Source organism: Lutra lutra, chromosome 4 (genome assembly GCF_902655055.1).
Source record: "Lutra lutra chromosome 4, mLutLut1.2, whole genome shotgun sequence".
In the NCBI taxonomy this organism is placed as follows: domain Eukaryota; kingdom Metazoa; phylum Chordata; class Mammalia; order Carnivora; family Mustelidae; genus Lutra; species Lutra lutra.
Window position 1 is genome coordinate 16,221,480 of NC_062281.1, and position 27,205 is coordinate 16,248,684.

The 27,205-nt window shown below is 48.3% G+C and overlaps 1 protein-coding gene across 12 annotated transcripts in view; it reads left to right on the forward strand.

Moving 5' to 3' along the window:
- MTSS1 (MTSS I-BAR domain containing 1) overlaps positions 1–27,205 on the forward strand; it is a 158,259-nt gene that overhangs the window by 7,547 nt on the left and 123,507 nt on the right. For all 12 annotated transcript variants that reach the window (XM_047724151.1, XM_047724153.1, XM_047724150.1 and 9 more), the window contains exons 2-3: positions 16,636–16,697; positions 20,466–20,539. In XM_047724151.1, the coding sequence (XP_047580107.1) occupies positions 16,636–16,697; positions 20,466–20,539 (136 nt within the window). The remainder of the gene's footprint in view (positions 1–16,635; positions 16,698–20,465; positions 20,540–27,205) is intronic.

Sequence of the window (27,205 nt, forward strand, 5' to 3'; positions counted from 1 at the left end):
ATCCTCACATCAGCCCCACTTTACGGATGAGAAAACTGAGACTCTTTGAAGAGCAGTGGTAACTTATCCAAGGCCTTGGTGAGGGGGATTGGTTCAGACCTTGGCCGATTGGATTCCCAAAGCTGGAGCTCTTTAGATCGTGCTGCAGGTGGTGGTGAGGCAGGAGGAATGGATTTCTTTCTAGAGGGCAGCATACAGAATTCCACTCGCTGGGCTCTACAGGAGGCTCAAGGAAGGAATCAGGGTCTTATTTCCGTGCCTGGAGCTGGGAGCCAGTTTGGAGGCCCGAACTTGAGCTCAGATGCTGTGGGGACTGTTGTGGGGCGGGCGGCTCCCATTTGGTTGTCACTTTTGTGGAAGTCATTTAATTTATGATCTATTGACCTATTGTGGCTTAACTTCCCTCTCCCACTCACCGGTCTTCTCTGACAGACCAACCTGGAGTTCTCCTTTCTTTTTCTTCTGGGTGTGCAGAGGGGAAAGAAGCTATGGGCCTGGCTGTGGCCTGTCACCCTTGGCTCCTGTCCTTGTCCCCATACAAAGTACCCACAGTCTTTTCTGTGACTGGCCAGAGGGCCGTGTTGATATGTCCCGGGAGCCTCTTGGTTCCTGAGACTGGGCGACTGTGCAAGCCTGGCATCCCTTTCTAATTATATGAGTTAAATAAGTTCACCCAAAGTTCAAATGACGCCTCTAAGGGAACTCCTTACCTTGAACTCATTTTGTGTCCGACCCTGGAACTCTCTTGTAAAAGAGCTTTTCTGTACTTAATTATGTCCTGGTAGCTCTCCAGTTTGGTTGAATCTGTAGAGCCATTTCAGGTCTGGGTTTGAAGTTGATGGGATCGCCAAAACCTCCCCCCCGCTCCCCGAATCCCCTCCTTCCTTTGCTGATTCTTGGCATATACGGCCTTGGTCATAGTTTCTAAGTGGTTTTTCTTTTCCTGTCTAGTTTAAGTGGGTTAAAAAAATTGAGTGCTGTTTGAGCTGTGTGTCTTTTTATTTGTTTTCTTCCCCTTGAAGAATTTGGGCAACTGTAAAATATTAGCTTGCTCAGCATGAGTGGCCTCCTAAGTCCTGGAGGTGGACAGCAGGTTTTTTGCCTGGGACTCCCTTCCCTGCCACCTCCCACAGGGCAGGGTTCTCTAGCGGCCAGAAGAGTGGGTCTGGCCAGAGGAGGTTGCTCTGGACTGGTGGCTCTGGGCTGGTATGCCCCTTCTGGTAGAATGTGCTTGGTTACAGGCATGAGAGTGTGGGATATCCCATGAGCCTTTAAGACACTGATCCCTGGACCTATTCCCTGGAGGTTCTGAGTCCCTATTTCCGGGGGACATCCTGGGTATTCACATTTTTTTTTTTAAAGCACTCGCAGGTAATTCTAATGTGTAGTCAGGCTTGGAAACCACTGAGTCATACACATTTTTAGCACCCTCAAAAGTACTTTCTCAACCTCACTGAGGTCTGAGTAAAAGCATGGTTCGATGTTTGTGCAACAACGTGAATATGCTAAGCGCTATTGAACTGGACACTTAAGAAGGACCGAGATGATAGATTGTATGTTGTGTGGTTTTACCATGATTAAAAATAAATTTATAATGAAACAATAAATTGAAATATAAAGATAGTAGAAGAAGCATTTTTAGAATACGTAATGATTTTAACTATACAGTATTATCCGATATGATTTTCTGCCATGATGGAAATTGTCAAATATGTTAACCATCAGCCACATGTGACTACTGAGCACTTGGAGTATGGCGAGTGTGACCAAGGAACTATTAAGTTTTATTCACTTTTGTTTAAATAGCCTTATGTGGCTAATAACCACCATGTTGGATGGTGTAGATCTATAACATACCGTCTAAGTAAAAACAGGGAGCTTCCTGCACACCTTCTGCTCCCATTGGGACCCTTCATTGGCTCCAGGCCCCTCAAGGAAATTCCAGAGCTCCCGCTGACCTTGGAGTCAAAGAGATCTGCTTTTCAATCCTGTAGGCAAGTTACCTAATCTCTCAGCCTCCTTTTCCTCTTCTGTATGAGGGTCTAAGAAATTACCCACCTCAGAGGCTTCCGAAATAGGACTGTGCTGGCTACACGCTCCACACCTTGCCTTGCCCACTGGCACTCGGGTGTGAGCTGCTTTTACTGTTCCAGTCACTGGTCACTGTAGTAATTCTTTCCACCACTTTAGGCAAAAGCCACCCCACCCTTGACCAAGCTGTATTTAGAGTTTGCACTGAAGTTGCAGGAAATGGAGAAGTTGAGTTGTTTTTTTTTCTTGCTAAGTCAATTACTCTTGAGTTCATTATAACCTCATCTGCCTCTGCTGGATCCATTTGCATTTCTCTGTTTGCATACCCACTGTCTATAAAGGGAGGGGGAGGGCTGGGTGCCCGGCTGAGATCTTCAGGGCTTTTAATGCTTAAAAAAAAAAAAAGAGTCTTTCAGAGGGTGCCTGGGTGGCTCAGTGGATTAAGCTGCTACCTTTGGCTCAGGTCATGATATCAGGGTCCTGGGATCGAGTCCGTCATTGGGCTCTCTGCTCAGCAAGGAGCCTGCTTTCCCCCCCCCCCCCTCCCTCTCTGCCTGCCTGTCTGCTTACTTGGGATCTCTCTCTGTCAAATAAATAAATAAAATCTTAAAAAAAAAAAAAAAGTTTTTCAGAGATGTTTACACCAGGGTAAGGGGAGAGGAGAAGCTTTATAAAGACTGTCTTTTTCTATCTACATTGAGTTCCCCCTTCTTTTTCTGGAGTGACCACCAGGAAAAGTGGCTGCTTTGCCTCTTAGCCTGCCCTGTAGCAGCAGCTTGGCACGGATTTTCTTTACCTTCCTAGGACTTAGCCATATTTGGGTTCTTCCTACCTGTCTACCTGCCAGTTGTGTCCCACCTGCTTTAGCCTGGGATTCAAGGACCCCGCGCTTGGGCCCTAGCTAAGTGCTCTGCTGTATGCCTCGTGCTCTCTCCATCCTGGTGTCTGTGGTCTCTTGGAACACATCCTGTGCCCCTCATTCTTGCTGTTTTTTCTGCTTGGGAGTCATTTCTACATTGCTGTCCACTGAAACCTTTCTCATCCTTCAAGGCCCCACCACAGAGTTATCTCCACTTTTCCACCAACCCAGATACCCTTAGGCATTCTTCACATTCTCTGTCGAGTCTGCAAGTATTACATTCTACCTCATGTGAGTCGCCCTTGGGCTTTGAAGCCTGTCTCTGCCACTTCCTGGGTAGACTGCTCTGGGCGAGTTACTCAACCTCCTGAGACTTGATTTTTCTTATCTGTAAATTGGGGGAACCAATACTTCCCTCTGAAAGTTGTAGAGGCTTCAGAGAAAGTAAATGTAAAGGGCTTAGCATGAAATAAATGCTAAATAAAATGCTCTTGTGTATCTGAGCTACTCTGGTAGTTTCTAGTGGAGTACCCTGTGATAATGGCACTCAGATGTTTCAGAAAATACAAGAGACCGGGCGCCTGGGTGGCTCAGTGGGTTAAGCCTCTGCCTTTGGCTCAGGTCATGATCTCAGGGTCCTGGGATCGAGCCCCACATCGGGCTCTCTGCTCGCCAGGGAGCCTGCTTCCTCCTCTCTCTCTCTCTCTCTGCTTGCCTCTGCCTACTTGTGATCTCTGTCAAATAAATAAATAAAATCTTTAAAAAAAATACAAGAGATCTGTAAGTCCACTTTGATAATGCAATGGAGAACATCGCAGTGCTTTTCAGATTTCAACGTATGAGCAATTTGAGAGAATATAGTACACACATTCAACAAACATGTTGACGAGCCTGCTGTGGTCCAGGCATTGCTGCGGGTAGAGGTACACCTGTGAGCAAGGCAGGTAAAGCCCTTGCCCTAAAGTTGTTTTGTCTAGAAGAGAAGCAGCGGGATCTTAGGGAGGGCCTCTGATTGTCACCGTGGGAGTGGGAGGACACAGTCAGGGGAGGCTTCGGTACGAGTGACACCCAAACTAGACCTGCATTTTACTTTCCCTGTTTCCTAAGCACAACCAGGCATTATTCTAGTGTCTTACCAGTAGACTGTTAACTTTTCCCAACAACCCAGTGGTTGCTGCTATAATTCCCACTTTACAGATGGGGAAACTGAGGTTCAGAGAGGGGAAGCCATTTGCCTACATCATATAGCTCCTGAGAGGGAAGGCTGGGATTTGAACCCCGGCGGTCTGGCCCCAGGGTCTGGGCTCACTCGCCGTGGTGGGCTGTCTCTTTTCCGATTCTGTAATGGGTGTGTTTCATCGATCTCTTTGAGGATTGTTCTATCTGTACCTTTAGGACTCAGGATGCACCAGATAAAGCCTAACCATCGAGGCTCTCCTCTGAACCTCTTACAAGCTCCAGGAGCTTCTCTCTCTTTAAAGCAGAGTTAGGCTCAGCCGACAAAGTGCTGTTGGGTGGTTGACTCCCCCCACGGGTGCCTCTAATTTGTCAGCAGAGGGAAGTAGGTGGGGAGCAGGCAGGGTGTGAGTGAGAGGGGTGTGACAAACAGGAGACACTTGTTTGTTTTGCTGAAGAAACCCCCTCCATCAGGGTCGCCCCAGTAACGGGCTCTGCGCCCCACATGGCTGAGCGCAAAACAGGAAGGGGGGATATTTGCAGCAGGAGGCTGGAAATGCTTGAGATTAGTTTCCAGGGAGACCTCAGTTTCACTTCTGAGGCCTGGCTTGCTTGCGCGCGGGGCTCCTGCAGCTGAGCACGGAGTCATTAAGGAAGTCTTTGAGTTTGGTTTAATGGTCGCTCTTTGTTTTGAAGTGATTGTTTACTGAACCTTCAAAGCCAGCTCTCCAGCAGGATGTGATCTCGGGCCTGAATAATTGGATGAGGCACCCCAATAGGAAGCAAGTAGCGGGGAGCAGAGCCAGGAGGAGCGAGCTAGTGGCCAAGCCTTTGGCATCCCGGCACTCAGAAGCTCTGCAGGCTGCTGCTGGAGGGACTGAGGTCACCTTGCAGCCAGGAGTAGACCTGAAGCAAGGGTCCCCTGGAACCTGGCCTCTTTGATGTTGTGCTGGCCTTAATTAGGGACACCCTAATTAAGTCACTAAGGAGGAAGCTATTCCTAAAAAAAAAAAAAATTAGCCAAGTGTTTTGCGAACATTTCATGAGGGATTACTTCTCAAAGATTATGCAAGCTGTATAAAGTTAGTGGAAGCAAAACTAAGAAATTCCAATTAAGTAAAAAATAAAACTCACCCATAACCGTTTGATGACAAAGTGGGTTATGTACACATATTTTAGACAAAGGTTCATGCGGCTCACGCTGTGCCAGAAATTTATTTTTTCACTTAGCTTTTCATTTACGTTGCCTTCCCGTGTATGGAGTTACAAGCCGTGTCAGTTTTAATGTTGTGTGATGTCCCATTGTTTGGTATGTGTAATTCATTTATTCCGTTGACCTGTATTTGAGGACCGACCCTATGCCAGGTTCTGTGTTAAGCGCTGGGGGTAGAGCAGTAAACAAAATGGACATAGTCCCTACCCCCTTGGAGCTTACATTCTAGGGCAGTGGGGGACAGTCTAAGTCGGTTCTTCTGTGTATTAGGAGGATTATGTGCAGTGGGGAAAAACAGAGCAGGGGCAGTGTTGTTGTTTTGAAAAACCATGGCTAGGGGCACCTGGGTGGCTCAGTGGGTTAAGCCTCTGCCTTCAGCTCAGGTCATGATCCCAGGGTCCTGGGATCGAGCCCCACATCGGGCTCTGCTCCGCAGTGAGCCTGCTTCCTCCTCTCTCTCTCTGCCTGCCTCTCTGCCTACTTGTGATCTCTGTTTATCAAATGAATAAATAAAAATCTTAAAAAAAAAAAAAAAGAAAGAAAAGAAAAACCGTGGCTACGGAAGGCCTCCCAGAGCAGGTGACCCTTGAGCAATGCCTTGGGAAGTATGTGCATATGTGCATATCCGAGAAAGAATGTTCCAGGCCAGGGCGGAGCATGTGCGAGGCCTTCAGGTGGGCACTGGTTCCATATGTTCCTGGCTGATGTCTTGTTTAGGCTGTGTCCTGTTTTTCACTAATTAGAAGCAACATGGCAGTGAGTATATCCTTATAGCTAGACACTGATCCGCATCGACAGTTTCCCCTGAAGGCTTTCTCTTGGGTCAAAGGTATGGACTTTTCCAGGCATTTCACACACGTTGCCGTTCAAAAAGCGCGTGTCCGTTTGTCCTCCCGCATGTGCGTGCTCATCACCGGGGGTTCGTGTCAAGGAGCTAGACTTGCATATCAGGGCAGAAATTGCTAGGCCATAGCTTGCTGGGCCTCGGAGGGACGAGATGTCTTACTTGGTATGGTGATGTTCATTTTTTTTTTTTTTTAATTTTGTTTATTTGAGAGAGAAAAAGAAGGGACAAGCGCAGGGTGGGAGAAGCAGACTCCCTGCTCAGCAGGGAGCCCACAGTGAGGCTGGATCCCAAGACCTGGGATCATGACCTGAGCCAAAGGCAGACGCTTAACCCACTGAGTCACCCAGGCGCCCCTGGTGTGTGGATTTTCAAATCTTGTTGTGTGTGATTTTAGCAAGAAAGTATGACTATCCCCTGGGGGTGTGTGTTCAGTGCGGGTGTCTGGGCCCCCCACCCCAGAGATTTCGATTGTGTAGCTCTGGGGTGAGGCTCAGGCGTCTGTAGTCCTAGCAGACGTTCCTAGTGCGTCTTCGGTGGGTTGTGAGTATACCAGGAGCAGGGGGAAGTGGGAGGGGTTCTTGGGCCACCACGGGCCTACTTTGCAGCTCATGAGGTAAGTAGGAAGGATCTCCCTGCTCCCCTCTCTCATGCCCCTAAAATACACCCCAAAATGACTCCCATGCCTAAATGCTGCATGATCTTCTGTATTCCCTTTCTTTGCTAATTATTTCTTTTAAGGTCTCCCTTCTTTATTTCCTTTATCTTTGCCAGGAAAACGCCCCTTTGTCCTTAAAGACCTAGATGAGGCATCCATGCCCTCCCCCTCAAAGCTTACTCCAGCTGCACCTCCGAGGACTTTGTATTTGGAGTGTGGTGCCCTCTGATTGGTGGCTAATATGGCCTTGTTCTAGCCTGAGCTCCTCATTGCTTTGGCTCCTCATCTCTGTATGGCCTCTACCCTGCTCCGGCCGTGCATTGTGGGCGCTCATAAATGACCCAGGTAGGGTGACTGGCATCATAGATCAACTCCTGAAAATAGCAGTCGCTGGGATTTATTTAGTCCTAAGTGCCGGTCACCCTTCTAAGGGCCTGCACGCTTTCCTTTACCCTCATTACTGTCCTTGGAGGTGGGGACTAGCTCAGGAGTCCTTTACCCATGAAGACAGGGCAGTTGTGGGTGGCTAAGTCACCTAGGTCGTCTGGAGGGTAGATGTGAAGTCGGGCAGTCTGACTTGAGCGCCATGCTCTTGACCCTGACATCACACAGGTCCTTTCAGACTGTGGAGTCTGGCCATGCATCAGGGCTGTCCTGTCCTAGCAGCCTGGGGCGGGGCCCGGGGATTGTGGGGGGTACTGTTTAGTGGAAGCAGAGCACATCAGGTGTGCACAGCGTGGCCAGGGCGGACCTGACAGACTGCAAGAATCCGTTTTGGGGTTGGGTGGAGACAAGTCGGAGAGGGTATTTCCAGGGAGGAGAAGTGGGTGCATACAGGTGTGCAAGCATCAAGTAGTGGTGACAGTCCTTGACCTGTTTATGGGGTGTGAAGGTCATCACGGATTCCGTTCGTTATCGCATGTGGACATCTATACATGGGAATAAGCAAATGAAACAGGAGCTTTGGATTCCCCATAATGGGAGAAAGTTTGAGGGGGTAGATCTGCATTTATTATTCTGGGGTGGGGGCTTACTTGTACACAGACATCTCTTACTCGCACTTGGATGAGAGCAGCCGGCCCCTGTAAGAGTGATTGGATATGGAGTCCCCAAGTGTCCAGTTATGGAGAATAAGGAAGCTTAGGAGAACCTAGGGGGAAATTTCATTTTATTTTTTATTTATTTTTTAAAGATTCCATTTATTTATTTGGGAGAGAGAGAGCATGAGCGGGGGAGGGTTGGAGGGAGAAGCAGACTACCTACTGAGTGTGGAGCCCCACAAGCGACTAATCCCGGAATGTGGTATCATGACCTGAGCCAAAGGCAGATGCTTAATCAGCTGAGCCCTCCAGGCACCCCCAGGGGCAATTTCATTTTAAAAAGAACTGGTTAAACTGAGGGGCCCTTCTCGATCCCAGCTAGGTATGAGGGCAAACCGTTCTCTGACCTGCGGCAGATTACTTAACTTCTATGCTTTGGTTTCCCGCATTAAAAGGAAAAGCATTCAGTTTCCTGTTCCGCCAAGTGCCCTGGCAGGGTTGTCCTGAGAGTCCTTTATGCTCTCCAGGTCTATGGACATGTGAGATGGGGTTCTTAATGATGATCAGGAGGTACACTTGGACTCCTAGATGGCCCCCTGTGACTGCTGGCATAGTACAGACTTGGGCAGGGGGAGCGTGAATTTGGGGAAGAGGGAGAGGAGTGGAATCCCACGTTCCTAGAGATGATGGCGCATGTACTCACAGTTTCTGCAGGCATGAAACACTGGAACCAGAAGCCTCGTGGTGGCGGCAGAATGAGGCCGGGGTGCCCAGAGCAGCTCTGTCCCTGGCCGCCGGCGCCTCCCGGTAGCCCCTTCTGCAGCAGGGGACGTGTCGTGCCCTCGCACGGCCTAGTGCTACAGCCACAGGCCACGAGTGGCTCTCAAGCACTTGTGTGAGGAACTGAATTTTGCGTTTTATTTAATCGTAGTGAATTTAAACTTAAGTCCCTGTGGCCAGTGGCTCTTTTGCTGGCAGGCTCAGGACAGACAAAGGAAGACCTCTTGGTAGAAAATGTAAACAACAACAACAACAATATTGCTTTGAGGGTACAGTTGCCAGGTTGGTTCTTCTATTTCAAGTGATGACCTACCCACGTGTCAGAAAACAGGCATTGTGGGCCTGGAACCTCATAGCGCTGGAGGAAGAAGACGCCTGATGTCCTTGACTTAATTAGGGTCTTATGGTTACAAATGGAGCAGTTTGTGAGGGGAGGTTGGGTGGAGGGAGCACCTTTTGTGGTTAAATCTTCCTTTTCATAGGCGTATTTATTGCTGGTGAGCTTGGGCGAGTGGGCGAGGGTGGGCGTATGGGAAGCAACCATTGATTATCCCCAAGGCTGTCATCCACTTGATGGACAGGGATAATTAGTGGATTAGGCAAGCCCCAATCAGAGAATAAAAGCCCAGGAATGGTTTTTATGATGGATGGGCTTACCCGGTGCCTTTCATCTGAGGTTCTCGGGAGCCCTTCCTCTTACAGGATGGGGCGGGGAAGGGTGGCTTTGGGGACAAAGCTGTGACAGGCCTTCAGGGGCCCCGTCCATCCTCCTGCACACTCAATTCTGGGAGCTGCAGATTCCCTACCTCATGCTTATAGAAGCACACGGGGTCCGGGGGCACGCCTGCTCAGGTCAGAAGCTTCCTCTGGAAGCTTCACTTTTTCATTTCCCCGTAGTCCACACCGAGGGGTGACCTAGAGGAGGCGGAGGAGGGACGCTGGGGGCTGTGCTTCTTGTTCTTGCCCTGAGGAGGCACCTGCAGATCTGCAGCGGGAGTTGGGGGGCTGGTGGCTTGGGGTGGTGATAGCAGCAGCTGGCAGAGATGCTCCATCTGGTGGAAGTTGATCAGTCCCGTATCCGTCGCAAACCTGAGGATGTGATCGAGTTCCCCATAATCGCACCACTAGTGACAGCACCTGTGAACATTTCTGGTCCTTTCCTTCCAGAGCTTTTTCTACATGAAGGGCTTTTCTTTGTTTTATGTCTTGGGGTTTCTTTTTCACGTGGTTGAGGATCACAACCATTTCTAGCTCCCCCTGGGAACATTTGTAGCTGTAATTGGTGGGGGGAGGGTGCTGTGTGTTCGGGGAGCCCTTGTACCTTCTTGGACCGAGCAGGACCCAGCGTGCCCCCTGAGCAGCGTTCTGCAGTCCTGGGGCTGGGCGGGGCAGCTGGGTCTCCTCATCCCATGGCTTGTCCCTCCCAGAGTCAGGGTAGTCCGTGGGCCACAAAGCTGGTCCTCCGATTCCTCGGCTGTGAAGTACCAGCAGCACCTGCCTGGTTGGGTTGTTGGGAGCACGGAGTGGCTTGTGTATCCGGGTGTGCTCCCCACTGTGGTCTGGGCGCCAGCAGCCTCAGCATCACTTAGATGAGACCTGGAATGGCCAGGCCCTGCCTCCGCCCAGGGGAATTGGAAGCTGCGTTTCTGCGGGATCCCCAGGGGGGTGGCCATGGCCGTGGAAGCATGAGACCTGCTGATCTGGCAGCTGGCACCAAGCAACTGTTTTAGGAACTGGTGATGCTTAATGATGGTGATGGTGACGGTGATGTCGTCAGGGTGCAAAGAGGGGCTTGGGAAGTTACGCAGCCAGTCGTGTGCCCAGGACTGGAGTTCACAGCAGCATGACCACTGGTGAGCCTGCGTCCCTCTGGGACCTTTGGGCAGGGCAGAGCCTTTGAGCTGGAACCCCACTCCCTCGAGCCTGTCCCTCGTTTATTCTCAGCGAAGCCGAAGTCTTCCTCCTTGTGGCACTCTTCTCCAGCCCTGGCTCCTCTCACATTGCCTCTTCTCTGACCATGGCTCCCAGCTCCCCCGGGTTCCTCTGTGGGTGTCTGGTTCCCTCAGCTGTCCCCTGAGGTCCCACTGCCACTGCGGACTGGGCTGGGCTGGGAGAGGCAGTTGCTGCATTATTTATGGGGCATCGTTAACCAGTCGTGCTGAGGAGTTACACACAGTTTATTCTTCTGCTCCGCGTGTGGGATGCCATCCTGGGCCTCTGTTTAATATAGAATAAAACAAAGCAAAACAGAACCCAAAGCCAGAATGGCCTCACTGGCTGACTCCTGCTCCCTGTGTTGGGCAAGCGGCCTGCCCAGCCTTCTGGCTGTGGGGAGAGCCGAGGAAGGAGAGGGAGAAGAGGAGAGGGACTTGGCGGGGGGGTTCCCAGAGCTCAACTTTGAGGGTGGGGGTGGGGAATCCAGCTTGCGTATTTGCTTAATCGGCCACCAACCTCTAGGGGAGCAGGCAGAGATGGGGTGGGTCTTTTTTCTCAGAAGTAAAAAAAAAAAGTCTTCACCACCTACCCCTCCCGAAGGGACCAGATTGCTGTTAGGTATGTGACCTGTTGGTTAGGTTCTCTTGTAACCTGGGTGGCTTGGGAAATTTTTTTTTTTTTAAAGATTTTATTTATTTATTTGACAGAGAGAGAGCACAAGCAGGGGAGCGGCAGGCAGAGGGAGAAGGAGAAGCAGGCTCCCCACTGAGCAGAGTGGGGTTCCATCCCAGGACCCCGGGATCTTGACCCGAGCCAAAGGCAGGCGCTCAACTGACTGAGTCACCCAGGCACTCGTCGCTTGGGGTTGAATGTCGTTCACCATCTGCTGGGTCTTTTGCTGTCTTGTTTGTGATTAAACTCTGACCTTGCCTTTGAAGGCTGCTCCTGGTCTTCTTGTACACCCTGCCCGTGTCTTGCATTTCCCCAGTGTCAGGCTGCCACTCCAGTGTCCCTTGGAGGGAGCCCACTTAACGTCCTCTCTGCTTCTCCGTTTTGGGCCAACTGTTGCTCTTACTGGAAATGCTTTTCCTTCCTCCCTCGGTTTCTCTGTTCTCGAGCCCACAGTGTTTGGGCAAGACGCAGGCTCACAGAGGATGAGTTGCGTGATGTGAGGGAGGGGCGTGTGTTCGAGAATGCTTTGAAAGAGGTGATGTCAGAGCTAGATGGGTGGTAATGGCTGAGTAGGAGTTTTCCAGATTGTTGAATCCCCCTGGAGGTTAGAAGAGAGAGCAGCCATCAGCGGTGGTGTGTGTGGTGTGGGGAGCATTGCGGGGACCCTGCCTGGTGGATGCAGAGGTGTGAGCTGTAGCCCGTCCTCTGGGAAGTCCCACCTCTCTTGCTGTGGGATGGGGGACCGTCTTGCAACTTGACCAAGGAAGTCCTTTCCACGTTTGTAAATAAACTCATTTTTGGAATAAGGGACTTTTCCTTTCTCTCAGAATCCAGCGTGGTGTAAGTTCTGTTTTCAACAAATTGCTTGGGGTTCAAAACCTGCCCTCAGCTCCAATGACAGTCATGGGGTTCCAGGGAGAGGAGAGTCCTGTACCCGTTGCTTGTGACTTCGGACTTGGCAGAGCCTGGGTGCTTGGTGGGAGTCTTATTTTCTTTGATTTTGGTCTGTCTGGAAAGTTGTAAAACCTTCACGTGTTTTCTGGGGAACCCCATCAAGGGGTCAATGTGGAGCGCATTCCTGGGGATTTCTTCAGACGTGAACCGAGCCCAGTCAGAACCGTGGCCTCGCAGGAGAGCTTTCTGGGACTCGTTGGTGGGCGATGCAGATCAGAAAAATTAAGGACTGCGTCAGAATCATTTTCTGAAAGGGTTCTCAGTGGATACAGCATCTTGATTTGCAGATTTCTTGTCAAACTTGAGTATATTCTCTTTGACTCAGTCTTTGAGTCTAGAAAAAGTCCAGGCTTTTTTCTCTGTCACTCTTAACTCTTCAAGTTTCTTCTTTCTCCTCTCTCACTGCCTCCAGGCTTTTGAATTTTTGTAGTAAAGCTACTTTTCAGGTGGGTAGAAACTTTTTTTTTTAACCTTAAAAGAAACTTAAAAAAAAAAAAAAAAAACCTAGGTCTAGAACAATCCAACATCACCTTGCCTTTAAGTTTTAATAACATTTACGCACTTAAAAAAAATTCTCAACAAGGAGGTTTTGTCTTCTGTTCTTAGAAGTTCATTTTTTTTTAAAGAATCCATTAAATTATATATTCCCTAAAACAGGTGGGCCTGACACTCTTTGATAGACCGTCAAATATCATTAAATCAGGAAAGAGCTGCTTTTGGCAGCCTTCTTCTGGCTGAGTGGGTGTTCGTGGGCGGAGAGCTGTGTGCTGCACCCCTTGACTGGAGAGGGGACCCTCTTTTTGTTGCTAATTTGGTAGAGACTGAAATGAGGCTCCCAGTGGTGGGGGCAGATAAGTCGTTTTTTTCAGCTTCCAGCCGTTGATTTCAGGCACATTCATGTCGGTCTGAGTACTCCTCCCGCTGTGTGCGGGGGAGCGGCACAGACTAGTCTGACTCCCCACACCCAGCTGGTTAACTAGTTGGCAGGTGCAGCGGGTTCTGTACTTAGGACTAAGTGTGCAGGATTCCAGCCTGGACAGACAGTCTGACTTCGAGGCCTTAACGTCTGTGCCAGCACCTGAGTGGGATTGCAGGGGCCTGTAAACCCTTGGGTCAGTCCTGTCCGATGTTTGTGGGACACTGACAGAGGGCCCAGCTCTGCACCAAGCACCATTGGTGTCTGATCTCCATTGTCCCTCACACCAACCCTGAGAAGTCGTGACTTATCCCCTTATTCCTTCCCGCCATTCCTTCAGAGTTCAGTGATGCCGTGTGCAGCAATGGTCACGGAATAGTTCTTACTGTTAGTCTTCAGAAGGAGCAGGCCCTGGGAGGGGAAGTGACTTCCCTGAGTACTTGACTGGCGTGGCCACGACTGGAAATCAGGGCTGTGTGCTTCCTGCATAGACCTGTCGTCTTTCTGGCGTGTTCTCAATGAGTGTGTCTCACCTTTTTCTTCAATATGCTGGATCATTTCAGTGGCCTTCTCTGGGGCCCCTGCAGGGGAGCAGTTGGTGCCGGGGAAAGGAAGGCCCAGCGGTCATGGCCTCCTTTGTGTAGATGAGTGATGCTGGTACCTTTTGGCTCGAAGTTGGTTGTTGGTATGTCTGAACACATTTTAGGCTTTTCTAAAAGCTTCTCCTACTTTCTTGGAACGAGAAGAAAAGGCTAGGCGAAGCTGTAATTGGTTGGTTGAACTCTTGTGCTCTTAAGATGCTGATGTCCGTGTGGGCAGAGATCTCTCACGGCCAGCCAGAGAACTCTGATCCTAGCCCTTGCCCCTTTAATTACTTGGATATAGAGGTAGAAGGGGTGTTCATACTTGATAAGAAAATGGCCAATACATTAGGTGTTATAATTGGACTTTCACGCAAGGTCTGGATGGGCCTGGAATGGTAGCCAGAGCTGTCAAGGATTCATTCAATGTAAGTTAAACTAAAGTTACACCCTTGGGTGGAAACAGCCCACTGGGGCACAAAGAGGAGATAGAGGCTGTGTGGCTTAGCAGTGTGGTGGCCAGACCTGTGCGTGGGTACTGGTGTCAGGAGCTCAGGTGCAGCCGCCAAGGGACCTCTGCCAGGAGCCAGTCAGGCAGGATGCCTGGCTCGGTGCACTTAGTGCCCCACGGGAGCAAATTGTCACCTGGGGGAAAAAATCCCGAGACCTGCAGTCAGACCAGGCAGGTCTCAGACACAGAGCTGACGGCTGTGCTCTAGCCGCAGCTGGGAGATAGACTTTAGGCTTGGGGCGGTTTGTGACTTTGTGGTGCTCTTATTGCCAGGACCTCTAGGTTGATCTTAAAATTAAAAAAATGTATATAATGACTATTGTTTTTGTAAATGTGATATGTGACCCTGAGTGAAAACACACATACAACAAAAAACAAAAAAACTATGGCCATATAGGAAAATACAAACAAGAAAGCAACACATTGGTCCAAATCTTAGCTTCCAGAAATAGCCCATTTTAACTTTGGTGGACAGTTTTCCAGATAGCTCTCTGCACATTTTCAGACAGACTCGATAGCTAGAGAAATGCAGAGAGAGGCACTTTTATGATAAGATGTAAAGCAAAAATATATTTAATTATGTTTTCATTGAACAAGAGAATTGATACTTAAGTGCAGTAATACTGAAGAAATTGCTGAACAACAGATGACTGTTTCTTCACCAAAAGAAATTAGTTTCTCAGGCATCCCTTTATTTTATTTCATTTTTTTCAAGATTTTATGTATTTGAGAGAGACACACACAGAGTGAGGAGAGGAAGGGGCGGGTCGGGGAGGGACAAGCAGACTCTGAGCTGAGCAGGGAGCCCAGCGCGGAGCTCAAGTAGCCCTTTAAAACAGTGGTTCTTTGTTGTTGTTGTTTAAGCTTTATTTACTTATTTTAGAGGAAGAGAGTGGGTGCATGCAAGTAGGGGAAGAGGTAGAGAGAGAATCCTCAAGCGGACTTCCCACTGAGTGCAGGGCCTGACTCGAGGCTCCATCCCAGGACCCTGAGATCCTGACCTGAGCTGAAGCCAAGAGTCAGATGTTTAACCGACTGAGCCACCCATGCGCCCCTATTATTGGCACTTTAGTGAACCGAGGTCAGGGATGGTCCTGAACCCCATACAGTACCCAGGACAGTCCCCCACCGCAGAAGAACTGTCAGGCCCAAAACGTCCGTAGTGGCAAGGTTGAGCAACTGTACACTAGGCTAAGAAGCTAAGACCATTCAGACCAGTAGGAAGAGGAAATCATTAGGTTTTCGCTCAGTTGCCGCTGTAGCCTGTTTCGGCCTGGCTTCTGTAGCGAAAGGTGAAATGATGAACTTCATCAGAATTTCTCCCTCCTCTCCTTAAACCGCCAGCCTGGGAGGTGCCATGTGTTCTGTCCCCCACATTAGGATTCGAGGCACTTCCCGTTTGGTCCTGCCAGTGGCACCCTCCGGGGGTGGAGTCTCAGATCTGTGTGACCGATTCCGTGCCAAACTCTATGTCTTTAGCCGTGGCTTCTCCTTCTGTGGGTTTCCCTTGTGTCCTCTCGTGTGGCTCCTTGATCTTAACATGCATCAAGCGCGTCGGTGTAGGGAGGTGTCAGCCCCACTGCTCTGCTGCCGTCAGAACAGCATCTGCAGTTCTGACTTTGTATCTGGAGTCCCGGGCTTGAAAGCCAAGGGAGAGAGAATCTTGCCGTGTCCCCAGGACGCCGCAGGGATGTGAAACACGGTCTTGGGTTGAACATGGACTGCACGTGGGGAAAGAAGGGAAAGCTGGATGAATGTGCTGGTTTTCCTGAGTTCTTTCAAAAGACTTCCCATGGAAATGGGGTCGGGCGTCACCCTGAGGGTCCCCAGAGGGTTCAGGCCAGTGCCGCAGGGACACAGAGGACGAGGTGGCAGATAGAGTCTCCCCAGGAGGGTGTTGAATTCCCTGTGAGCTGGAGTGTGCCGGGGATCCACATGTTGTCATGCTGTCTGTAGATGCTGGGTGCAAGCCATTAGCTGGGGGGCTGCATTTAGGTAACTTCTCAACCTTGAGATTCTGATCTATAAGTAAAGCTTCCCGGAGGCCGCGGTCACTGTCCTGAGGAGGAGCTCCAGTCACTCTGGTTTCCTCCTGGGTGAGGGTGGGAAAAGGCACAGCCGAGGTCAGGTGGTTCCTCTGGGCAGAGCATTAAATGTTCTGCATATCTTGAATTTGGACCCTCCATCTGTTCCTGAAAAAGTGATCTATCAGTGTATGTGTTAGATTCTGCCAAACTTGTTCCAACTGGCATTTGTAGTATTTACAAGATTACAGGGCCTGAGCACATTCTAAACCCATTTCTGAGCCAGGGCATTTATGTACAGTCTGGGCACCATACCCGAGGCTGCAGAGGAAGAGAGAACACACATTGTTCCCTGTAACTGTGATTGGGTGTTTTGTTATTGTCTTCATCAGATGTCTATCACAGCATGCCTCACTGATTGATGACTTTGTTTTGTTGTAGGGGAGCTATCCAGTGTGGGAAGATTTCATAAACAAAGCAGGAAAGCTACAGTCCCAGCTTCGGTAAGTAGAGAAGCTTGTCATCCCCAGAAAAATGGCGCCATCCTTAGACAAAGGATGGAAAAGGACAGCCCCAGGATGCAGATTGAGGTTAATTTTGGAAGCATTACAGATACAGAAGCACTTAGTGGGTTCTCATTTGAGTACTGCCACTTCTTAGCCTTATTTCCTGACCCCTGACTCGCCTATGTAAAGCCGAACTCCCATCTGATCTGCCTTCTTCCACAGGAATTTTGAGTCAAATGAGGTATCATAGGAAGGTAGTAGTGAGCAACATTTATGTAATGCTCACTGTGTGCAGACCCATATGTTAACTTAATTAGATCTCACGATCCCAAGGGGTTAAGTACAGTTAGTATCCTCAGTTTGTTGATGAGAAAACTGAGGCACAGAGAATGGCGTACAGCTAGTAAATGGCAGAACAGGGATTTGAACCTGGGTCTGGCTGCATAGTCCATTCTGTTCACTGTCTATCCTCATAAAGAGTTTACAGCTGACTGTTGACTATCGTGTAGTTCCGTGTGTGTGAAATATCTAGAAAACAGATTTGTAGAGACGGATCAGTGGTTGCCTGGGACTAGGGGAGAAAAAGGAGATTGAGTACAAATGGGCAGGAGAAATCTTTTGGGGGTGATGGAAATGTTTTAAAATTGGCTTGTAGTAGTGGTTGCAGAATTCTAAGCTTACCAAAAAAAATTGTTGAATCACACACCCAAAACGGGTGAATCTTATGGTATACAAATTATGCCTCAATGAAGCTGCTTAAAAAAGAACAAGATCTAGGGCTGAGCAGCTCTCAGGGGCTCTTATCATTGCCTTGTCTTGGGCTTGCTCCTGTATCATTTGATGTGAAATAGAACATTTACCAGCGTCTTCTTGTTACAGCTACGTGCTTTTAGTGGGGAGGGGGGCTACCCACTTGGTGGGTGCCCCATGAGGGATGGGACAATTTAAAATGCAATAATTTTCATGACTCCTGTTCATGGAGAAATGGGGGATGACATCAGTTGGTTTGGATGTATGGAGGCGGTTTTCCAGAGGGCAAAGCAGGTAGGTGTTTTCTAGGATAAAAAGCCACGTGGATGACATGACGCTCTCGGTCCTTAGCCGATGGATGTCAGGGGTTACTGCCCAGAGCTTCAGCCATAAGACGGGACATTCCATGACTCCCCTGTAGAGCAGGAGAGAAGAACTCCCGAAGGAAGGATCTTTCCTCTTCCATTCTGCCAGCTTTGCAGGTGCCTGGGATTCCTATCCCATGAACTGAGGATTTCCCAAGCTGTGAGTGGTCTTCCAGATGTACAGTCGACTGGGGCATAGAGCCCCTTCTTTCCTTGTCAGATCCTTTACCATTTTGGTGCTTAAGAACATGTATAGACTTTACAAGTTCCTATTTTTTTTTTCTTTTTTAAAGATTTTCTGCTGGGCCAACCTCCTCTGTCTGAATGCAAGGCCCCATACAGGCCTTCACCAGCCTCACCTTATCACGCTACAGCTAGTCTCCCATCTCTGCTATTGTTTGCATCTATTCCCAACAGTTAGTCTCCATCCTACAGGAGGTCCCTCCTGGAGTACACCAGAAAGACAGTTGAGTACCCCTCCTCCACCACCCTGCCCCATTTCTTATCTGACCTCATTTAATTCAATCTGGCAGCCTTTCAGGGTTGGCCAAGGAGAAGATCCTCTCTTCCCCTTTTACCAGAGAGGAAGCTAAAACTTCAAGTATTTATTTGTTTAGCACAGCTAATCAGTTACAATGAAACTTAGAGCAATCTTTTTTTTTTTTTTAAGATTTATTTATTTTAGAAAGACGTTGTGGGGGAGGAGCAGAGGGAGAGAGAGAGCGAGAGAGAGAGAGAGAGAGAGAGAGAGAGAGAGAGAATGAATCAGTCCTGAAGCAGACTCCCTGCTGAGCACAGAGCCTGACACTGGACTCTCTCCCAGGACCCCTGAGATCATGCTGAGCGGAAACCAAGAGTTCACTGCTTAACCGACTGAGCCACCCAGGCACCCCAAAACCTAAAGCCATCTTATCTCCTTGGTACAAAGAACATTTTATTTCATTTTATTTTTTTTCCACAACATTTAGGCCTCCTGCGGACAGGGCCCATTTCTTTATTTTGTCAAACTAGGAGTCCCCAGCTGGGAGCCTCCTGCGCGTGGTTTGGTTTACCGTAGTAAAGGAAGGGCGAGAGGACTGTAGGAGAGGCGCAGCCAATGGGAGGAGCGGGGCGCTGAATCATTGCTCGTGCTGCGGGGACGCCGGAGCAGGGATGTCTCAGGACAGCGGCACGCAAGGAAACAGGACTCATTGGGAGGTGGCGGTTAAAAGCTCCTAATTCCTCACATTTGACCGCCGCCCTCGTTTTCAGGGGAGCCCATGTAGTACACGGGTGATCGACATTGCCTTGAACGAGAATCGATCCAGCCCCTGTGTCAGATATTAATTGTCAATCAGAATGAGCTATTTATAAATCCCAGGATGTTTGATAAAGCTAACTTTTTCATGGCTTGCAGTTGATGTCAACTCTTTGAAAAATATGCTTCTGAGGGGCTTTTTTTCCCCCAGTTTTGTTTTGTGAATGTCTTTTTTTTTTTTTTTTTTTTTTAATTAGAGCAGAATATTTTCTTGCTCTACTGGGAAATACCAGGCCTCAATTCTGGAGTTTGGCGCTAAGGGACTGTGACCCAGGTTTTCTTAGGGACCACTCCCTGCACCTTCTAAAACCTTCTGTGTCAAAGCCACTGTTCGTGAGATGTAGGGTCCTTTCTTCAGTTCCATCTTGAACTCCTTTCTTTCTAATCTTTATTCTCATATTCTTCCCTTCAGCAGCTTTGCATTCTGAGGTATGCTGAGCAAAGATTAGATTCATACATGAAAAACTTGGAAATGAAGCGCATTTCACGGATTGTGGAGTCCGAGTGGGGCTGGCTTGTGTGTTCTAGCTGTCCCTGGCCCTGGTGGGGAGTGGGGCTTACCCTTCACTGGATGACATCCTGGGATCACAGCACTGGGAACCGGTAGACCACAGAGTGCTCCAGAGGATGTGAAGAACTCAAAATAATTTCTAGGACAGCAAATGACTGTAGTGACTTCTCCCTAATCTCAAGGAATTCAGAAGATAGCATTCTAAGGTTGAAAAAATAGTCTGTTTCATTATAAGTGGGATTTAGGCGGAAAAGTCACATAGCAAGGATCTGTCCTGCAGCAGGATGAGCACGGGACTGGGCTTCCTGCCAGCCTATCCCCTTTCCAGGTCTGAGATGAGCTGGTGATTTTGGAAGTCACGCTGAGCTTGTCTCCATTTTCCCATCTCTGAAATGAATTAGTTGAAGTAGAGGCTCTCTCTCCAAGATTCCATCTCCCGGTCCACATAGAGATGCTGTTTGCCTACCCTAAAATCAATTTCACCTGTACCGTTTATGGTTTTTAATGACGTTTTTCTTTTAGGTCAGAAACACCTGTCTTTCCTCCTTTGTGAAATTTGGCCCAGTAATTACGTCGTAGGTGGACCAGGATGGGAAGGATTGCCAGCATCTACTGACCAGCACCGAATGCGCTGGGTGTTTCTGGGAGAGCGTGCCCATATGAGGAGGAGAAATGCCTCCTGAGCAGACAAGGGGCCCTGTGAAGCCAGTGCCTGTCCATGTCCAGCTGAGTCGTTTCTCCTGGAAGGTCACATGCCCTTCCCTGCAGAGGGGTTAACCCTGTAGCCGCAGTGAATTCGTGTGGGACGTTCCTCATGCTTTTGTTCTCTGTTTGCATTTTAGGACCACAGTAGTAGCAGCAGCTGCCTTCCTGGACGCCTTTCAGAAAGTGGCTGACATGGCCACCAACACACGTGGTAAGCAGATGGAGGGATGGCTTCCAGCGCCCGCCCAAGGCAGCCTGTGGGCTCTTACCCTTGGGTGGCTTCACGAGGAGCGACAGCTGAAGTTACCAGAGCTGCGCTGACTCATGGTTCTAACTTCCTAGAGAATGCTGGGGGTGTCCACGTATTCGAAGTTGCAGATTAGTCCTCCAGATAACGAAGCCCGTGAGAGGAAGAGTGAAAAGTAGAGAAAAGGGGACACAGTTTGTACAGGAGGGGCTGGAACTGGACGCTTGGCTGCGGTTCCTCCCTCCTCCCATGGGTTGTCCTAAGGTTTTCTCTGTTCCCTTGTGGAGAGGGAAGGGGTGAGAATGATCGGATAAACCATTTTCCTGCAGGGATCGCTTGTGTAAGGCACGTCCTGTTTTGTTGTATCTGTGTGTGTGTCTCCCACATTTGACTGCAGAATCCTTGAGACTATGACGTATTTATGTCGGGACTCCCCCAAAACAGTGCCTAGGACATAGTGGGTGTTTAAAAGTAGGTTTATTACATCAGTGAACAAAGGGAAATCTTGTGCAACTTTTTAATAGTTTTAGTGACTATAATAAAAACACAGGAGAAGTGTAAAGACGAAAATGCCGCTCCCGTATCCACCACCATGGTCAGAAAGACAACATCCCCCTTAATGTGGAGACCCCTGTTCAAAGCAGGGGGTGCTTTCCTTTTCATTCCCAGGCAGGGATGCTCTCCTACCTCTTTTTTTGGCCTTATTTTTCTGGGTCTGTTTGTATTCTGTCTGTTCATTGTCATGGTAATATTAGAAAACATGGGCGTTGGGGGTGAGTGTTGGGGGGTTGCTGTCAGTCACATGAGGGTTTAGCTCCTCTGAAACACATGATGGATACCTCTGGTGGGGTTCAGTTGGTACCCCTTTACCACTGGTGCCTTATTAAATATTCAAATGAGTTTGCCGTGAGGCTACTTCCCTTTCATTCCAGAAACTTGAGAACTGCTAGTATTTTAGATACTATTATGGGACCACAGAAATCAATATATTATTTATTCTTCTTGTCCTGAAGGGTTTGCAACTGGGGGGGAGATGTGCAAGTAGAGAAATTCGGGGTAGAAGTAATATGCTTCGTATAGCAATAGTAGTAGAACAGTGCGCTGGGGGAGTATAGAAAAGTGAGCAATTAGCTCAGCTCAGGGATTCAAGGGTCTCCCATGGGAGGTAATATTTCCCCTTACTTCCAAGATGCCAGCGGTGTTTCGAAAGGTTCCCTAGGAGAATGTGATGGAAATACCAGAGCAGTGGTTGGAAGGACTTGTTCTGGTTTGTCAGCTTGTTGTGGGTCTTAACTTGTATCTTTTCTTAATCCCTTAAAAAATTCTTACATCCTCGACATTGTCCATTGTACTCTTTTCACTTGAATATTCTAAAGATTCTATAACGTTTAAGCCAAGGATCACCACTGTCAGTGTTTTTGAGTCTGTTTTCAAATATTGTCTTCTACTTCAGCAGTCTCTGGAACCGGACCCTCAGTCACATTGACGTCTTTCTAGAAGGGCCCTCAGAACGTGTCTTCCTTCAAAGAATGGCTCCACTGTTTGAAAGGACGAGGGTCACGGCATTGCATTTTTGAGACTCTGTGATTCTTAATAAGATTTTTATATTTTCATATTTAATTATTGATGGGACCCTCAAGGGTGGAGGAGGGCAGCATCCCCTGAGTTCCCATAATTGCCGACAGCAGGCACAGGGGTTTCTGCAGAGGCTGCTCCCTGAGGTGGCTCTCGGTGGGAAACCGGAGGGCCTGCAGGTCTCATGGCTCCAGGCAGGACAAACAGAGCAGCTATCTGTGGGAAAAGAAACCAGAATAGCCTCTCTGTGGTGGTGACAGAGGTAGAGTCGCAGCTTGGAGGTGAAGTATTTGACAAAAGACAAATGATGTCGCAGCGAACAGACCCCTGCTCCGATGTATTTTTAAACCACTTGATTTCAGGTCATTTTTAGTGATGCCAGAATAACTTTACATTTTGTGATCTCTAGAAATCCCTATGCACTGGGGGAAAAAGAACTTTCTCTCGAGTGTGAGAATTCTCACATGACCTAAAAAAGGGTATGGTTGATACAAAGAAGGTGTATTTTATAGAGGGGGTAAGAGAGAAACCTGAAGGCACTTCTTGTAGGGTCAACAAGCATCAGAAGTGATTTTTATTAAGTTATTTTTAACTTAAAAATGAAAAAACCTAGACCATGCATGGTTTTGTTGTTGTTGTTGGTTTTAAAGATTTTATTTATTTATTTATTTGACAGAGAGAGAGAGAGAGAGAGAGATCACAAGTAGGCAGAGAGGCAGGCAGAGAGAGGGGGAAGCAGAGAGCCCGATGCGGGGGCTCAATCCCAGGACCCAGAGATCATGACCTGAGCTGAAGGCAGAGGCTTAACCCACTGAGCCACCCAGGCACCCCCAGACCATGCGTTTTTGCTTAAAATTTCATATAACAGTCTGTAAAGTAAAATCCACCCCTCCCTGTGCCCCCTTGCAGGGATTGGGTTGAGTGTCATTTGTGGACTTTTTTTTTTTTTTTTTTTTTTTTTTTGCATGTATAAACATGCAAACATTCTTTCTGGAAGGAAGAAAGCTGGTTGCAGAATGATGTGTAGAATGGGACATGGAGTAAAGTACTTCTGGATGATCTAGAGGGGGCCCCTAAGTAATATGTTCCTGTGCTTTTACTCCACAGTATGTGACACTTCTCATGTCCATGCCTGGGGAGGGAGCTGCCTCATTCTTTCTAGGGCTCAAACAGAATTCCGTTGTCTGGATACAGCACAGTTTTAGCATTCCGCTGTTAGTGGAAATTCAGGCTATCTCCCATTTATTTGCTGTTACAAGCCATGCAGGAATTAATGCCCAGGTATACATCCTTTGGGAGATCTGTATATAATCTGTTTTTAATAGTGTGTGCATCTCCACGGAAGCAATCTGGAGAAAATGCTCCAAATGGTTTTGGTCAGCGGCAAATATATTTGGACTTAAGATCATTAAAGGCTATGACTCTGTGGTTTGCAGTTTGATATCTACCCTCTATAAAAGTCCAGTTTTGTTGTTTTGGTTTTTGTTTGTTTTGTTTAGAGCTTTGGAATGTATTTTTTGAGTCCTTCTTGCTCAAAGTGATAGAAGGCAATTCAAGTGCATCTCCTTTGGGCAGGCTTCCAGAATCTCAAGATAGCATGTCTCTGGTTTCCAAAATATTAGCGTTCCATATTGCCTCCCAAAGCTCTGAAATTCCTTTGTCCTTTTTAGCTAATGTTTCGCACTCGCTGTTCATATAATTTATTTAGGAAAAACTTTTTAAAGCTATTCACTATAAGAGCAAAATTAATGTAGTCATTATCTAACTTGTTCAATAGGATGTGGAAATATGTTAGAACTCTCTTTTGTTCGTTATACAAATGCATTTAAATTGCTATTATAATGTGTGTATTTAGATGAACAATTAAAGCCTAATGGAACTTAAGAGTTTATTAGCACCATAATCCATAGTACAGTGTCCTAGTCTGTTGACTGAGCACTCTGGAATGAATATACAGTTTGTATTTAGCATGAAAGTAGACCTTTTCCCATATTACTAGCTGTAGAGAATTAGTGTCTGGGCATTGCTATGCATGGGATACCAGACTGTGGAGTGAGTCCCCATTTTCTTCGTGTCCATGATGGACCAGCAAATGACCTATCATTGGAGTTGAGAGATGTTTGGACTGACTGGTATGCAGTTGTCTGAGTTACTTAGAAAGAAAGAGAGAGCGAGAGAGAGAAAGGAAGAAAAGGAAAGGAAAGAAAGAAAGAAAAGACAAGGGAAGTTGAGGTAGAGGGCCCTCTTGAGCAGAGGCACCTATTGGGGAGTAGTGTTTCTGCACCTGTGAGCGTGTCCTTGCACACTGGGCCTGGCTCCCTATTTCACTGGAAGGCTACTGAGGTAGCCTACTGGGTACTGAGCTGATGAAACCCTCCGCGTTAGTCAGCACTGGCCCTTCGCACCACTGCGTTGTTTGCTTGTGTCAGCAAGGGCCTTTGAAAAGCATAATGCTGTGTGACTTTCATTTCTGGCTGCCTCTGTATGCCCGTGTAATTACTTTATAGCTTTGAAAAACCATCTCAGGGTTGTTTAGATAGTGATACACCAAACCCAGAGTGAGGAGTTTAAGATTTTATGAAGGAAGGAAATGGATCCCCAGCCGACTAGATCATCTTTAATGTTTAGAAGCCTTTGTACATCACTTTAAAAAAGTGGGCATGGTTTCAGTGTTGGAAATCATGATAGCTAACGTCTACTGAATAGTAATGCTGGCTGGGCTGTGTTCTAAGAGCATCACGTATGCTGAATATCTTCTCACAATGTGAATATACATGCTTGTGATCTCCATTTTAGGTGATGAAATCAGGGTAAAGAGAACTTACCTAAAGCAAGATTGCATGGCCAGTAAGTGGTAAAAGGAGTCTGGCCCAGAGCCTAGATTTTAACCATAAAGTTACAATTCCTTATGTAAGGAGCTCCCTGGGTTTAGTATAAGCTTATGTTTGCTTTTAAAGTTACTTGATCCCGAATGCATTAAAAGAATCTAGGTAACACCTTGGAGTAACCCAGATTGGGAACTGTGATGCCTGGGTTTGCCTTCTGGTTTTGCCGACTAGGCAGCCCTGAGTAAATTACGATAGCCAACCTCCCGACCCCCGCCCCTTATCCCAGGGGCTTGCGTACTAGCCAAGACCCTCAGTGGATGCCTGAAACTGGGGATTGTCCTGAACCCTGTACGTTCTGTTTTTTCTATATGTATATATCTGTTACTAAGTTTAATTTATAAATTAGGCTCAGAGATTAACAACAAATAGTAATAATAAAATAGACCAGTCATGAGACTATCTTATAATAAAAATTACGTGAATACAGCCTTTCTGTTTCTCAGAACATCTTTTCCCATACTTCTCGTGATGATGAGAGATGATGATAAATGCCTACGAGGTGAGCTGAAGTGAGGGGAGTGACGAAGGTGCTGTCACCCAGTGCTGGGCTCCTGTTGAACCGACCTCCTGACGGTTTGTCAGAAGGAGGGTCAGCTGATTCCAGACCACAGCTGACTGGGGGTTTAACTGACACAGCAGAAAAGCAAAACCTCGGTAAGGAGGGGTCAAGTCTTTTCTGGGCTCACTTTTCTGGGCTTTAATTTCCCCACCTCTAAAAGGGGGTGTTCCCAGGACACAGAGTCCTAGATGATCACAAGGAACCTTTCTCAGCTCTAATATTCTCTGATTTGAAAAATCTCATTTGACCCTATTAAGTCCATAAAATATGAATGAAGATGGACGTCCAAATTCTCTCCCCTAGGTTATCTTTAGACTTTCCAATTTTTGCCCTGGAGACAGAGGAAGTGGAGGAAGCAATGTGAAGCATAGGATAATGGAGAGAGGGAGGGTATGGAGAGAGGGAGGGTACGAAGAGAAAAGTCAAGGGCCCCTCAGACCTGCAGTGTGCCTTTGAGGAGGGCTGGTAGAAGCTGGAACGTTGAGGAGGACTGTGTAGGTCATAATCACTCAAGAAGTTGATTTTAAAATACAGATTTCAGGGGAGCCTGGGTGACAGTCATTGAAGTCTCTGCCTTCCGCTCAGGTCGTGATCCCAGGGTCCTGGGATTGAGCCCACATGAGGCTCCCTGCTCAGCGGGGAGCCTGCTTCTCCCTCTGCCCCGCCAGGAGCAGGCTCTCCATTCTGCGAGCGCTCTCTCTCTCGCTCTCTCTCTCGCTCTCGCTCACACTGCTCTCTCTTTCAAGTAAAGAAAATCTTTAAAAAAAAAAATACAGATTTCAGGGCCCTACCTTGTATCTGTGGAGTCAGATGTGTGTGGGTAGGACCTGGGAATCTCAGATTTTTTTAAGTTCCTCGGGAGAGATTTCTCCCCAGCGAGGTTTGGGCCTCTTGCCATAAGCCACCTGTCCAGCGACATCTCTGCCAGGGCCTGGCACTCCCACCCACAGAGAGACGCTCCTGGCTCCCTGAAGCCCTTAAATCCTTTGATCCCCATCTGCTCGCTCGTGGGTGCCTTCCAGACCTGGAATGTCCTTCTCCCTCCACCCCCTGTCCGCCTCCTTTAGATGCTCGAGGATTTGCTGCTTGTTTTCCCAAGAGCCAGGTTCGCAGTCGTGTCACGGATGATACCGATGATCACCAAAGCAGGGGGAGACTTCAGGTCTCAGGGCCTCCGCGCACGGTGCAAGCGTGTGGCTCACTGTGTCATCCCTGGCTCCGTACTAGGATGCAGGCCCCTCCAGGACAGGCCTCTCTGAGGAGCCTGGGCACGTAGATGCTCAGTGGCTCTCCGGCATTTGGCAAAGTGCAGACAGTGTTTGATGAATGAATGACTGAGCACGTACAGCAGTGAGCACGCTTGCACGGGCCTTGGTGGATCTGGGTGAAGAAGGCTGTCATCCCCCGGGGGCGGGAAGCTGGTGGGATTGGATCTTGGTCAGATTCCATGTGGTTCAGAATTCACATTCTGGTGACCCCCCCCCCCCACCGCCCGAGGTCCAGTCTGGTGTGGAGTATGTGACTTCATATTTCTTATAGCTGAAGAGGGCCCTAGCAATTTCATGATGCAGTCACAGGAGGGGGCGGGTGGGGGAGTGGCTGGGCCCA